Below are 15,924 nucleotides of genomic sequence, written 5' to 3' on the forward strand. Positions count from 1 at the left end.
CATCCAAAAACATGCTGGTTGATGTAGAGAAAACATGTTCGCTTGACCGCGCCGCTTCACAACAAACAAAGAAACACCGGCTGTGTCTCGGTGCTAAAGGCAGCTGCAATCCACCGCTTTCCACCCACAACATTGTTCTTAATAGTCTCCATTATTAAATGAACAAATTGCAAAAAATTCAGCAACACAGATGTCCAAAATACTGTGTAATTAGGCCATGAAAAGAGACGACTTTTAGCCGTGTTTGGTACAGCGCTGATATTACAGTCCTTGACGTCACACTTACGCGATGTTTTCAGCAAGAAACTTGCGGGAAATTTAAAATTGCAATTTAGTAAACTAAAAAGGCTGTATTGGCATGTGTTGCAATGTTAATATTTCATCATTGATACATAAACTATCAGACTGGATGGTCGGTAGTAGTGCGTTTCAGTAGGCCTTTAAATGTACATCCAAAGTGGTGGCAATTTGTTGTTTGTCCTAAGCCGGGGGTCGGCAACACATGCAGCTCTTTACCACCGCCCTAGTGGCTCTCTGGAGCTTTTTCAAAAATTTATAAAATTGGAAAAGATGGTGGAAAACATATAATTTTTGTTTTAAGTTGGTTTCTGTAAGAGAGCAAACATGACAAACACCGTACTAATTGTTAAAAATCCCACTGTTTATGTTAAACATGCTTCACTGATGAGAGGATTTAATTTCTCCTCGGGGAGTAATTAAGTATGTCTGAGTCTGATTTGGCGAGCGCCGTTTTGTCCTACTGTCCTTGAATGCACCGTAGCTTGTTTACTTGTGCAACTTTCTCCGACGCTGCCACATTAAGACGTGTTTTATGCCACTCTTTCTTTGTCTCATTTTGTCCAACAAAAGATTCATGCTGTGCTTGAATACACAAAGGTGAGCTTTGTTGATGTTATTGACTTATTGGAGTAATAATCAGGCATATTTGGTCACTGCATGACTCCATGCTAATCGATGCTAACATGCTATTTAGGCTAAGTGTATGTGCATATTGCATCATTATGACTCCTTGGAAGGGATATTTGAGCTCCATCCATCCATTTTCCTACCGCTTAATCCCTTTTGGGGTTGCGGGGGGCGCTGGCGCCTATCTCAGCTACAATCGGGCGGAAGGCGGGGTACACCCTGGACAAGTCGCCACCTCATCGCAGGGCCAACACGGATAGACGGACAACATTCACACTCACATTCACACACTAGGGCCAATTTAGTGAGCTCATTTAATATAATTTACTTATGTCCTCTGTGTATATTTGCATGTCTCATGACATTATCTGTATGTAATATCGGCTGCATTTCTGATAGTAGTTTGTGTGCCATGTTGTTCCAGACCACAGCAAACCTTAACCAGCTTGCCGAAGATTGTAATAAATACACTAGAACAGTGGTTTAGACACATTTACTAGGATAATTCTGGAAGATCCCTTATCTTCTTATTATTTAATAGTGTAAGATTGTAATAAATACACTAGAACAGTGGTTCTCAACCTTTTTTCAGTGAACATTTTTTTTAATTCAAGTACCCCCTAATCAGAGCAAAACATTTTTGGTTGGTAAAAAAGAGATAAAGAAGTAAAATACAGCACTGTGTCATCAGTTTCTGATTTATTAACAGTGCAAAATATTGCTCATTTGTGTCACGTTTGTAAATCTGATTTCCTGTTTGATCATGTTTTGTTTTGTGTTCTGGACTCTTGTTCTGTTTTTTCACTTCCTGGTTTGTTTTTGCTACCATGACAACTCATTGCTTTTCTCCATGCCCGCGATCACCTGCCACGCACCTTGCTATTCTTGCCTCCTGTTTTTGTTGGGTGGCCACTACGTGGTCGTCCGCCACGCCAAGGGGGTCGGCCACGGATGTGGCCGTTTCCGGGTCGCCCACCTCTGTCCTCCACGCGTCGCCGCCACCTGACTCTGCCCCGATGGATATGGGGACACGTGGTTTGGCGATGCGTGGAGGACTGAGGTGGGCGACCCGGGATCCGTGGCCGACCCCCTTGGCGTGGCGGACGACCACGTAGTGGCCACCAAGAGTGCACTGTGGCATAAATATATAAACTTACTCGGCATGGAACTGTGGACAGGACGTAAAGGTTTGGACAGCATGGGTAGGGTGCGTGTGAGTGTGATCGTGGGCATGGAAAATGAGCAGCAAGGTCGTAGATAACAATGAAAGTTGGAACGGCATGGGTAATGAAAGTTGATGTTCCCAGACTGATGGACAGAAAGAAATTGACTTAAATAGTGGCTGTGACTAATTAGGAACTGAGGGCATGGGCGTGACTAGGAGGGCAAGGTGAAAAGCAATGAGTTGTCATGGTAACAAAAACAAACCAGGAAGTGAAAAAACAGAACAAGAGTCCAGAACACAAAACAAAACATGATCAAACATGAAATCAGATTTACAGACGTGACAATTTGTAGTGGTCTGTCTTGAACTATTTGGAATAAAAGATATAAAAGTAACTAAAAAGTTGTTGAAAAATAAACAAGTGATTCAATTATAAATCAAGATTTCTACACATAGAAGTAATCATCAACTTAAAGTGCCCTTTTTGTGGATTGTAATAGAGATCCATCTGGATTCATCAACTTCATTCTAATCATTTCTTCACAAAAAAAAAAATCTTTAACATCAATATTTATGGAACATGTCCACAAAAAATCCAGCTGTCAACACTGGATATTGCATTGTTGCATTTCTTTTCACAGTTTATGAACTTACATTCATATTTTGTTGAAGTATTATTCAATAATTATATTTGTAAAGGATTTTTGAATTGTTGCTATTTTTAGAATATTTAAAAAAAAAAAAATCTCACGTACCCCTTGGTATACCTTCAAGTACCCCCAGGGGTATGTGTACCCCCATTTGAGAACCACTGCACTAGAAGAAGACTGCCTGCTGTTTCCTTTAACGTAGACACACACATCTATACCTTTTGGCCATTCTAAGAAAGTCATTTGAGAAGCCTCCGTTTTACTCATGTTTTCCAATGTTACAGAAATTGGTAGAATACATATTACATTTCTATCAACATATATTTGCGTCTGCCTGCGAAACATAGTCTTTTTGATAGTTAGATAGCTCATATAAACACTTACATCATGTGTTGTCTTCCTTATAAGACTCAAAGAGCTCCAGAAGGATTTTTTGTTGTTGTATTTTTTGTCCAATATGGCTCTGTCACGCCAAATTTCTTCCCCCCTACAAAAAACTTCCCCCCCCATTTACTTCTGGGTTCATAATTAATACAGACGTTTTGTTAACGCTATATTATAAAAATATAACGCTATATTATAAAAATATAACGCTATATTATAAAAATACAGACGTTTTGTTAACGCTATATTATAAAAATATAACGCTATATTATAAAAATATAACTATATTATAAAATATAACGCTATATTATAAAAATATAACGCTATATTATAAAAATGTAAGGCTATATTATAAAAACTACAGATGTTTTGTTAACGCTATATTATAAAAAAAAAAAAAAAAAAAATTTTTTACAAACACAAGCTATGGGATGACGTTAGCAAATGTGAGGAAACGTGACCCCGAAAGTAAAAACGTCATCCCATAGCTTGTGTTTGTAAAAATGTTTTCTAAATTTTAGTTTTATTTTTTATAATATAGCGCAGCTTTTCTTAACCTTTTTGGAGGAACGGAACCCCACCAGTTTTATATGCGCATTCTACCCTTCTTTAGTGAAAAATAAAATGTTTTTTTCTTCACATTCAGGACAAAGTTATATGTTTTTGGTAAAACTTTAGTATGGGGAACATATTCTAAATCAGTAGTCCCCAACGCTTAATAATTTGTCCCGAGGCCCGGGGGGAGGGCGACTTGGGGGGACCTTTTTTTTTTTTTTTTTTTTTGGTCTTTAAAAAGAGACGTTTTTGTCATGAAAAAGGGAGGTTTTTGTGGTTGGTGCACTAATTATAAGTGTATATTGTGTTTTTTATGTTGATTTAATTAAAACCTTTTTTTTTTTTTTTTAAATAAACATTAATTAAAAATTCTTCTGCGGCCCGGTGGTTGGGGACCACTGTTCTAAATAACACAGACTTAATTTAGAGTTATTTGGACACTAGAGGAACATATTCTATGCAATAAAGACTTAACTTAGAGTTATTTGGTTATGGTTAGGGTCAGGGTTAGTGTTATAATAAGGCATCAGTAAGTACTTAATAATGACTACTTAAGAGCCAATATGTTACTAATTTGCATGTTAATAAGTAACTAATTATTGGTGAATATGTTCCCCATACTAAAGTGTTACCATGTTTTTTTTTACTGGTGCACAAAAAGAACCGTGCATGAACATCACCTTGTTCAAACAAGAAAACCAAGACAATGCATAAACTCACAACAAATTACACACCTGCAAATCAGTCAACTGTTGCCGTATCCGTAATACGCCAAAAGGGAAAAGTTTGTATTTACACGCTGAGTCAGGTGTGTTTTGACCTCCGCCGAATCCCTGAGGTCGACTCACCGAACCCCTACGGTTCGATCGAACCCAGGTTAAGAACCACTGATATAGCGTTAATAAAACGTCTGTATTACTATAATATAGCGTTATATTTTTATAATATAGCGTTAAGAAAACGTCTGTATTAATCATGACCCCGGAAGGTTTTTGTAAGGGGGAAGAAATTTGGCGTGACAGCTCCATCAACATTTCGGGTTCCTGACCCCTGTCCCAAGCCAACCCCAGTGTAACTCTGCTGCCCCCTTATGTCCACCCCTGCAGGTGCTTCAGGCCCAGCTGGACAGCCTGATGCAGGGCCAGGAGGGCATCCACAGCAGCTGCAGCTTCACCGAGCAAGCCCTGAGCCACGGCACCGAGGCCGAGGTCCTCCTGGTGAAGAAGCAGATGAGCGAGCGCCTGGCCGAGCTGGCGGCGCGAGACCTCCCCCTGCGGCCCGGAGAGAACGACCAGCTGGACTTCCACATCGAGACGGAGGGTCTGAAGAAGTCCATCCACAACGTCGGCACCGTGGTAACCACCAACGCTGTGGCGTCAGAGACGGTCGCGACCGGCGAGGGGTTACGACACTGCGTGGTCGGGGTGCCTACCTCCATCACCATCACGACGAAGGACAAAGACGGGGAGCTTTGCAAAATGGGCAACGCCGTCCTCACCGCCCACATCTCCTCGGCGGACGGCGGCAAAGGAGACGGGGAGATAGTGGACAACAAGAACGGAACCTACGAGTACCAGTTCACAGCCCCCAAAGAGGGTACCTACAGCTTGTCGCTACTTCTCTACGAGCAGCACATTAAAGGCAGCCCCTTCAGGACCAAAGCCACCAAGTCTACGGACGTGTCCACGGCCTCGGACGGCGTCAAGAAGAGGCTGAAGTCGCCGGGCAGCGGACACGTCAAGCAGAGGGCCATCAAGAGGCCGGCCAGTATGTACAGCACCGGCAGGAGGAAAGAGAACCCCATAGAGGACGATCTCATCTTCAGGATAGGTACCAAAATTTCAAGTTCAGTACTGTAGTCACTAATAATGGGACCCATTACCTCGCTGGTTGGCACTCAGCATCTAGGGTTAGAATTGGGGGTTATATCACCAAAAATGATTCCCGGGCGCGGCACCACTGCTGCCGACTGCTCCCCTCACCTCCCAGGGGGTGAACAAGGGGGTTGAATGCAGAGGACAAATTTCACCACACCTAGTGTGTGTGTGACTATCAATGGTACTTTAACTTTAAAGGCCTACTGAAATAAGATGTTCTTATTTAAACGGGGATAGCAGGTACATATGTGTCATACTTGATCATTTCGCGGTATTGCCATTATTTTGCTGAAAGGATTTAGTAGAGAACATCGACGATAAAGTTTGCAGCTTTTGGTGCTGATAAAAAAGCCTTGCCTGTACCGGAAGTAGCAGACGATGTGCGCATGACGTCTCGGGTTGTGGAGCTCCTCACATCTGAACATTGTTTACAATCATGGCCACCAGCAGCGAGAGCGATTCAGGCCGAGAAAGCGACGATTTCCCCATTAATTTGAGCGAGGATGAAAGATTCGTGGATGACAAAATTGAGAGTGAAGGACTACAGAAAAAAAAAATGACTATATAGAGCGATTCAGATGTTATTAGACAAATTTACTAGGATAATTCTGGAAAATCCCTTATCTGCTTATTGTGTTACTAGTGTTTTAGTGAGATTATATGGTCGTATCTGTACAACCTGAAGATCGGCCCCGCACGTTTCTTCAGCACCAGTCGACGGGTGGTGGCGATGCCCATCTCTTCCTTTCGCAAGGGACCCTCTCTGAAACACGATCTTTCGAAATGATCGCTGCATAACACACTGTACTTTGTGTGTGTGCTCCAATCCAACCGTGTTCGCTTGACCGCTCTGTTTCATAGTAAAGCTTCACCGTCATCTTTCGGGAATGTAAACAATGAAACACCGGCTGTGTTTGTGTTGCTAAAAACGGCCGCAATACACCGCTTCAACACCTACAGCTTTCTTCTTTGACGTCTCCATTATTCATTTAACAAATTGCAAAAGATTAAGCAACACAGATGTCCAGAATACTGTGGAATTATGCGATGAAAACAGACGATTTATAACTGGGAACGGTGCTGGAACAAAATGTCCTCTACAATGTGTGACGTCAGGCGCACGCGTCATCATACCGCGACGTTTCAGGAGGATAGTTCGGCGCGAAATTTAAAATTGCAATTTAGTAAACTAACCCGTATTGGCATGTGTTGCATGTTAAGATTTCTTCATTGATATATAAACTATCAGACTGTGTGGTCGGTAGTAGTGGGTTTCAGTAGGCCTTTGACTTTAATATCCAGGACCAGCTAGTCTAAAATTCACATTTTTGTTAACATGAAAGACATTTTATTAGTGGCAGGTCGTGCGTTTCCCACCTAGGCCTTCAGTAATGTCCTAATTAGTTTGACTTGCATAAATACCTCTCAAAATACCATAATTGTTGTCCCCACATGACCCCGCCTTGTAAAATAATATACAGAAACATACTTGTGCACTACTGGTCATTGAATCAACTCAATTTGTCACTAGTGTACAAAAAAGGCGATTTTTTGCATTTGTTACTGTCAAAACAAGAATAAATTTAAAACAACTTATTGAATGTGAAAATGTATATTTGAACTCAAAATACCGCTTGTAAAAGTGGCAGGCAAACCATTATATGTGCCACCTGATCAACATTTTGCTCTGCTACGTTGTTGGTTAAAAAAGTGAGTGCCGCTGATTCCTCCGCTGGCCGGGTATGGCTCCGGTGCCACTTTCTGCTTTCGTAAATCGCAACTTGTGATTGGATACCTGGGAGTGACAAGTGAGTATCCAATCACAGTCACGTTCAACGTAAGGCTACTGTCAACAACTTGTGAGCTGATCGGCTATCGCGACCGTCTGTTAACGGAATGTCCTCCGTTCGTTAAACTGTACAGCTGCCGCTAATTTTGGGTCAGAAGGCCTCCGGCAGAATTCATACAGCGCTGGCAAAAAGCTTGCTGATTTCTGTTTGGATAAAAGCTCTAACTTAAAAGAGCAACAGTCAAGCCTAATATGACTAGAAAAGAATAAGATGAATACATGTATATATTTATGGAAAGTCAATTAAAAATGAAATGGACTTTTAAGAATTAATGATCATGATTTTTGTTAGGCCAACAGAGATGGCCTTGCAGGCCCTGACGGCAAACCACGGCAATTTATAGATTTCGATCAAAGTAAGGATGATGTAATCATTAAAGATGTTAACTAAGCTGGCGTCATTGACTTTGCAAACATCAAAGACACTTCAGTGATTTGACTGAATCTAAGACACATGTTTTTATACCCAATTTAGACTCCAGCAGACCAACTGAAAGTTTTTGTCAAATTCGTCTAAATGAAACGAACCAACGCTTTTTGTTGAATAACTTCAAAGACAATTTCGCAAACGGTGCTTTAGGAAACATTGAAGATTGTTTGCAGTCATCGAGTCACCTAGCATGTGCCTTTTCTTAAACTACAAATGAACATTCACTGAACCTAACGTACAAAAATAGTCCAACGAAACCAACGTGCGCTTTTTTGTTGTAAATTTCTAAGACAGTTTAGCAAACTGTGTTTTTGTTAACATTGGAGATGTTTGATCAACCAAACATGCTACCATTAACCTTTGATGAACCTAATTTTTGTGTTTTTGTAAACATCGAAGACTTTGTTTTTTATCTAACCTAATATAGTGTATGTCATTTTGCAAATATCAACGACAATCAGACTGTACATAGCATACTTGTTTTTGTAAACATAAAAAGCATGGTCTTAAACTGACCCAGTTCTTCTCAAGTAGGGGGGCGATGTGATGCCAGGGGGAGGCATCCTGCATGACGCTTTATCAGCATCATGCAGTATCATAGTAAGTAAGTAAGTACATTTTATTTATGAAGTGCTTTCCACGGATAAAATCACAAAGCGCTGTACAAAACATAGAAGTAAAACAATTCAATTAAAATATTAGGGGCTCCATCATAAAAGGGATATAAAGTGGATTAAAAATTATAGTTAATCCACTAACATTAACTAAAAGCTTTACTAAAAATAAGTTTTCAAATATTTCTTGAGTGTCAAAATAGTCAAGACCACGGAGGAACTGGTGCAAGTTGTTCCAGAGTCTGGGAGCTATAGCCTGGAATCCCAGGTCTCCACAGGTTTTAAAATGAGTTTTTGGGATCTTTAGAAGACCCTGGCCTGAATAATTAGGCAAATGGTCAGTATCATATTTCAAACACCGCTTCGAAAAGCTGTGCATTACAAAACGTGGTCATTGTAGACATGAATCATGACTTCCTCATTTTGATAAAAAAAAAAAAAAACGAAAATATACATACCAGCGCAATTGTTTTTTTTTGTTTTTGTTTTGTAGGTTGACATGTTTTATGTATTGTGCTCCTGAATTAAGTCGATTTTACAGACTAAAACATAATGTCAATACAATCATTCTTTGTTTGAAGTTGACCCATACATATTTCTTTCGATTGTTTTTGTTTTCTTTATTGTTAATAAAAATAAAATATTATGCAGAGGTTAACTTACCACAAATTAAATAGTTTATAGTCACAGCGGAGAGTGGGGGTGGGGTTGTACGAAGGTTTTCTTCTTTTGTAGGGGATGTAGCAGAAAATATTTGAGAAGCACTGGACTAACCTAACAAACAGGTTTTTGTAAACAGCCATCCAACCCCAGCAGGCACAGGCAAACAATGATGAGAACTTGTTAAATTAGATCCTGACGTTGAGCAACTCAAACCTAGCGTTGAAACATGCTTTTTGACTACGTTTATTCAATGTCAGGTTGGGACGTTGATTTGCTCATTGAAATTTGGTAATTTCCCAACCAAAAACGTGGATCAAACGTTGGACGTCCACCTTGTCTAAATTTACAAATACAACTATGTTGCAACGTTGTTTCAAAGTTAGTTTTAAAGGACATGTCAACATTGTATCAATATCTTGTGCCTGCTGGGGCAACAGACACAGCATCATTTTCCCATTAACCGAGTTTACGGGATTTCTAAGATGTGTTTTTGTATACATCGAAGACGATTTGGACTCTGTGAACCATCAAGAAGTGTTTTCGTAGACATCAGACATTCAGCAAACAATGTACTGTATATGTTTTTGTAAACATTCAAGACCATTCAGTGTCTCTGATGAACCTAGTTTTCATCAGCTACAATGTAGTCTTTAATGAACCTAACCTACATGTGTTTGTAATTCTCGCCGACAGTTTTCTTTTTCAACGAACCTCGTATAGTGTTTTTGCGAACATCAAAATCCATCTGAATTCAACATACTGTACATAGCATTTTTGTTTTCATAAACATTGGACGACACTTTAGACTAGTCTTAGAAGGACATAACATTGTCTTTAAAGGGGAACATTATCGCGATTTCAAAAGGGTTAAAAACAATGAAAATCAGTTCCTAGTGGCTTGTTGTATTTTTTTGAAAATTTTTCCTAAATTTTACCGGTCCCGGAATATCCCTAAAAAAAAAAGCCTTAAAGTGACTTTTTTTTCGCTCTCTGTTAAGACACTGTTCATTTTCCTGTGACGTCATACAGTGCTGCACATACAAACAAACAATGGCAAATACCACAGCAAGATATAGCGACATTAGCTCGAATTCAGACTCGGATTTCAGCGGCTTAAGCGATTCAACAGATTACGCATGTATTGAAACAGATGGTTGGAATATAAAAGTATTGAAGAAGAAACTGAAGCTATTGAGTGAATAGCTATTGACGCTATTCATAGCCATAGCATGACCGAATAGCTGCGTTAGCATCGCCGGTAAAATGTGCGGACCAAACAATCAGGACTTTGGCATCTTGTGACACTGGAGCAACTTAAATCCGTCGATTGATAAGTGTTTTTTTTCGCATTAAATGTGGGTGGAAGGAAACGTAATATAGTTGCAAATGCATCTGCAGGTTATCATACATCTCTGTGCCATGTCTGCTTTAGCACCGCCGGTAACTAGCATGTTAGCATCGATTAGCGTAGCATGTTAGCATCGATTAGCTGGCAGTCACGCCGCGACCAAATATGTCTGATTAGCACATAAGTCAACATCAACAAAACTCACCTTTGTGATTTAGTTGACTTTATCGTTGCAAATGCATCTGCAGGTTATCCATACTTCTCTGTGCCATGTCTGTCATCGCCGGTAAAATGTGGAGACACTTTGGTACATTCAATGGGGGTCTGGTGGCAGACTTGAATCCCTCCCTGTTAGTGTTGTTACACCCTCCGACAACACACCGGCGAGGCATGATGTCTCCAAGGTTCCAAAAAATAGTCGAAAATAACAGAGCTGAGACCCGGTGTTTGCAATGTGTTGAAAATGAAAATGGCGGCTGTATTACCTCGGTGACGTCACGTTCTGACGTCATCGCAAAAAGAGCGATAAACAGAAAGGCGTTTAATTTGCCAACATTCACCCATTTAGAGTTCGGAAATCGGTTAAAATATATGGTCTTTTTTCTGCAACATCAAGGTATATATTGACGCTTACATAGGTCTGGTGATAATGTTCCCCTTTAAACACTGAAGACAGTTAAATCATCAAAGAACATTTTTGGCAAACATGGTCGATAATTGGTCAATCCTAACGTGCAGTACTATATTTTTCCATACACGAAATACAATTAACTGTTTTCAAAGACTATATTGAAAAAACACAATCAAACCAAGTATTTTTCTCCTTTCTCGTCAAAATATCTAAACAAACTTAACATAAGTCACAATCTCCTGAATAGTAGTTTTTCAGTGAGACATCATTTGTTTTTTTAAGCAAGAGATCTGATGAAAAAAATACTACTTTTGAGCATCACAAGTTTGTTGTAAGCCACAACATTTTGCAATACCAGTAATAAGCTACTAATACGTTTTGATTGCTTTCTTTTTTAAAGCTTAAAGTCTTGTTTCAAAAAATCTTACCAAGATAACATTGACAGATTTTTTTTTTTTTGCTCATTACTAGCAAAAATAATCTTTTTAAGAGGGGCATTTTTTTCCAGTGTGGTGTACGTGTTTTTGTATACATACAAGACATTTAGGGGTATTCAATAAGGGGTATTGGGCACGTTTTTCAGTGGTTTACGTGTTTTTGTATACCGTATTTTTTGGAGTATAAGTCGCTTCTGAGTATAAATTGCACCTGCCGAAAATGCATAATAAAGAAGGAAAAAAAACATAAGTCACACTGGAGTATAAGTTGCATTTTTTGGGGACATTTATTTGATAAAACCCAACACCAAGAAAAGACTTTTGAAAGGTAATTTAAAATAAATAAAGAATAGTGAACAACAGGCTGAATAAGTGTACGTTATATGAGGCATAAATAACCAACTGAGAAGGTGCCTGGTATGTTAACATAACATATTATGGTAAGAGTCATTCAAATAACTATAACATATAGAACATGCTCTACGTTTACCAAAATATCTGTCACTCCTAATTGCTAAATCCCATGAAATCTTATACATCTAGTCTCTTACAAGAATGAGCTAAACAATATTATTTGATATTTTATGGTGATGTGTTAATAATATCACACATAAGTCGTTCCTGAGTATAAGTCGCACCCATGGCCAAACTATGAAAAAAACTGCGACTTATATTCCGAAAAATACGGGTACATACAAGACAATTAGCGGTATTCAATAAGTGGTATTGGGCCCGTTTTTCGCAGTAACAAACATTTTGTCAAAGATAGTGTTAAAACATTAATTCAAAAGTCTTTCTTTTAGCGTCATAACAGTCTGCACTATCCTGTTCTCCAGGCACCAAAGGGCGAAACAAAGGAGAGTTCACAAATCTTCAGGGCGTGGCTGCATCTCTTGGCAAAGTGTTGATAGCGGACAGCAACAACCAGTGTGTGCAGGTAAGACGGCTTTGCCTTACCCCAAAAAGGTGAACTGCAGAGTTTAAATTCTCCGTTTTGTTTTGCAGATTTTCTCTAACGAGGGCCTGTTCCGAACTCGTTTTGGGGTCCGGGGCAGGACCCCCGGTCAGATGCAGCGACCCACCGGAGTGGCTGTCCATCCGAGTGGAGATATCATCATCGCTGACTATGACAACAAATGGGTCAGCATTTTTTCTTGTGACGGCAAGTTTAAGGTGAGTTTGTCGTGGGTCAGCAAAGTGTTAAAGGGGAACATTATCACAATTTCAAAAGGGGTAAAAAAAAAAAAAATCAGTTCCCAGTGGCTTGTTTTATTTTTCAAAGTTTTTTTCAAAATTTTACATCTCCCGGAATATCCCTAAAAAAAGCTTTAAAGTGCTTGATTTTCGCCATTTGCAATGCGACTGTCCATTTCCCTGTGACGTCATACAGTGCTGCCAATACAAACAAACAATGGCGGATACCACAGCAAGATATAGCGACATTAGCTCTGATTCAGACTCGGATTTCAGCGGCTTAAGCGATTCAACAGATTACGCATGTTTTGAAAGAGATGGTTATAGTATGGAGGCAGATAACGAAAACGAAATTGAAGAAGAAACTGAAGCTATTGAGCGAATAGCTATTGACGCTATTCGGCGATAGCATGGGTGTACCTAATGAAGTGGCCCATGGCATGGCTGCCTTATTAGCATCGCCGGTAAAATGTGGGGACCAAACGATCAGGACTTTCGCATCTTGTGACACTGCAGCAACTTAAATCCGTCGATTGTTAAGTGTTTGTCTTGCATTAAATGTGGGTATCTAGTTTTAAATGTACATACAGCTAGCGTAAATAGCATGTTAGCATTGATTAGCGTAGCATGTTAGCATCAATTAGCTGGCAGTCACGCTGCGACCAAATATGTCTGATTAGCACATAAGTCAATAACATCAACAAAACTCACCATTGTGATTTCGTTGACTTTATCGTTGCAAATGCATCTGTAGGTTATCATCCATTGCTTTCCTCCTCTCTAAGGTTCTCATAGTCATTATTGTCACCGACGTCCCACTGGGTCATTATTGTCACCGATGTCCCACTGGGTGTGAGTTTTCCTTGCCCTTATGTGGGCCTACCGAGGATGTCGTGGTGGTTTGTGCAGCCCTTTGAGACACTAGTGATTTAGGGCTATATAAGTAAACATTGATTGATTGATTGATTGATCTCTGTGCCATGTCTGTCGTAGCATCGCCGGTAAAATGTGCAGACACTCCAGCTCAATGGGGGTTTGGCGGCAGATTTTTTGCCAGTGGTGCAACTTGAATCCCTCCCTGTTAGTGTTGTTACACCCTCCGACAACACACCAACGAGGCATGATGTCTCCAAGGTTCCAAAAAATAGTCGAAAAAACGGAAAATAACAGAGCTGAGACCCAGTGTTTGTAATGTGAAAATGAAAATGGCGGCTGTATTACCTCGGTGACGTCACGTTCTGACGTCATCGCTACAAGACCGATAAACAGAAAGGCGTTTAATTCGCCAAAATTCACCCATTTAGAGTTTGGAAATCGGTTAAAAAAATACATGGTCTTTTTTCTGCAACATCAAGGTATATATTGACGCTTACATAGGTCTGGTGATAATGTTCCCCTTTAAGGAACTTCTTACCTGTGTCTTTTTTTAACTAGCATTGCCTTGCTTTTCCAGAACAAGCTCGGCTCAGGGAAGCTGATGGGCCCAAAAGGCGTGTCGGTGGACAGAAACGGTCACGTTATCGTGGTCGACAACAAGGCCTGTTGCATCTTCATTTTTCAGGTCAACGGCAAGCTGGTCACTAAGTTTGGCAACCGTGGTAACGGTGACAAGCAGTTTGCAGGTGAGCAGCAACAAAACAAGGGATGGGTCCCAGCAAGCACGTTATTTATACATACATTTCCTTAAAAACTAACTTTGAAACAATGTTGCAAAATAGTTGTATCTGTAAATTCAGACAACTTTCCACATTGTTGGTTGGGAAATTACCAAAATTTCAATGGTCAAATTAACGTCACAACCTGAAATTGATTAAACGTTGTCAAAAAGCATGTTGTTTCAATGTTGTATTTGTGTTTTAGAATATTGGTTGGAAAAAGATCAAATTTTAATGGTTGAATCAACGTAAGAACCCAACATTGATTAAACATAGTCAAAAAGGATGTTGTTCCAAAGTTAAATTTAAAGGCCTCCTGAAACCCACTACTACCGACCACGCAGTCTGCTAGTTTATATATCAATGATGAAATATTAACATTGCAACACATGCCAATAAATTTTAAATTTCCCGCGAGGTATCCTGTTGAAAACGTTGCGGAATGATGACGCTTATGTTGACGCGTATTTTTGACGTTATTGGTTGAGATGGACATTTTAGCCCAGCACCCAGCACTAGATTTGACCAATCTAAGTCTAAGACTAGATTTGACCAATGTAAGTCTAAGACTAGATCATTAAGTCTAAGACTAGATCAGACCAATCTAAGTCTATCGGCATGAACTGATGAAGCCTACTCGGATGAGAGGCAAAATTCTTCTAAGACTAATCAAACAATTCACTTGCAATTGATTGAATGCCCTGAGACTATTAAAGGATCTTGAATCTATTGGTATGTCGGAAGAATCTTTGTTCACAAAGCTGAATGTGTTATGTTGCATCCTACAAAGTGTTTGTACTGTAAGTATTGTTTGATTATAACATTCATATTAGTTGTCGTTTTCGTTACCAAATTTGGAGGTGTTGAAATTGCCATGTAAAATCGCCAATGCTATTAATAGCCTGTCTAGTACAAATACATCCATCCATCCATTTTCTACCGCTTATTCCCTTTCGGGGTCACGGGGGGCGCTGGCGCCTATCTCAGCTACAATCGGGCGGAAGGCGGGGTACGTAAAGTTAAAAAAGATGATAAAAGCACTGCATCGGTGAGTAAGTGATGTCGGCAGTTATTGGTTTTTGTAGTTTTACGCATTCAATTGTGAACACAGCTGTAAAAAAAAATTATGGATTGGTGTAATGTAAAATGTTAATTAGAAGAAAGAATTGATTAACGTGGACCCCGACTTAAACAAGTTGAAAAACTTATTCGGGTGTTACCTTTTAGTGGTCAATTGCACGGAATATGTACTGAACTGTGCAATCTACTAATAAACGTTTCAATCAATCAAAGTGTCTTAATTGGATACTGAAATCAGTCCGATATCGGCCAAAAAAAGCAAGTATTGGAATATAGTGGCTTGCATTTAAAATCTCTATCAGCGCCAATAAAAACAGTCCTGTTTACTTGTGCAAAGTTGGACAACTAGTTAAAATCTAAATGTCCTTTAATAAGTACACAAGCTTTTCTTTTATTTTAGTCAAGTCATTTACAAAAGGTAAATAAACATGGTAGCCTATAAATAGGTTAGATACAAAACAGCTA

At 39.6% G+C, this 15,924-nt stretch overlaps 1 protein-coding gene across 2 annotated transcripts in view; it reads left to right on the forward strand.

The window, feature by feature from the left end:
• trim2a (tripartite motif containing 2a) overlaps positions 1–15,924 on the forward strand; it is a 49,393-nt gene that overhangs the window by 26,040 nt on the left and 7,429 nt on the right. For both annotated transcript variants that reach the window (XM_061913292.1, XM_061913301.1), the window contains exons 6-9: positions 4,788–5,511; positions 12,367–12,467; positions 12,536–12,703; positions 14,178–14,346. In XM_061913292.1, coding sequence (XP_061769276.1) covers positions 4,788–5,511; positions 12,367–12,467; positions 12,536–12,703; positions 14,178–14,346 — 1,162 coding nt within the window. The remainder of the gene's footprint in view (positions 1–4,787; positions 5,512–12,366; positions 12,468–12,535; positions 12,704–14,177; positions 14,347–15,924) is intronic.

This window comes from Nerophis ophidion, linkage group LG01, assembly GCF_033978795.1.
Source record: "Nerophis ophidion isolate RoL-2023_Sa linkage group LG01, RoL_Noph_v1.0, whole genome shotgun sequence".
Taxonomy (NCBI): domain Eukaryota; kingdom Metazoa; phylum Chordata; class Actinopteri; order Syngnathiformes; family Syngnathidae; genus Nerophis; species Nerophis ophidion.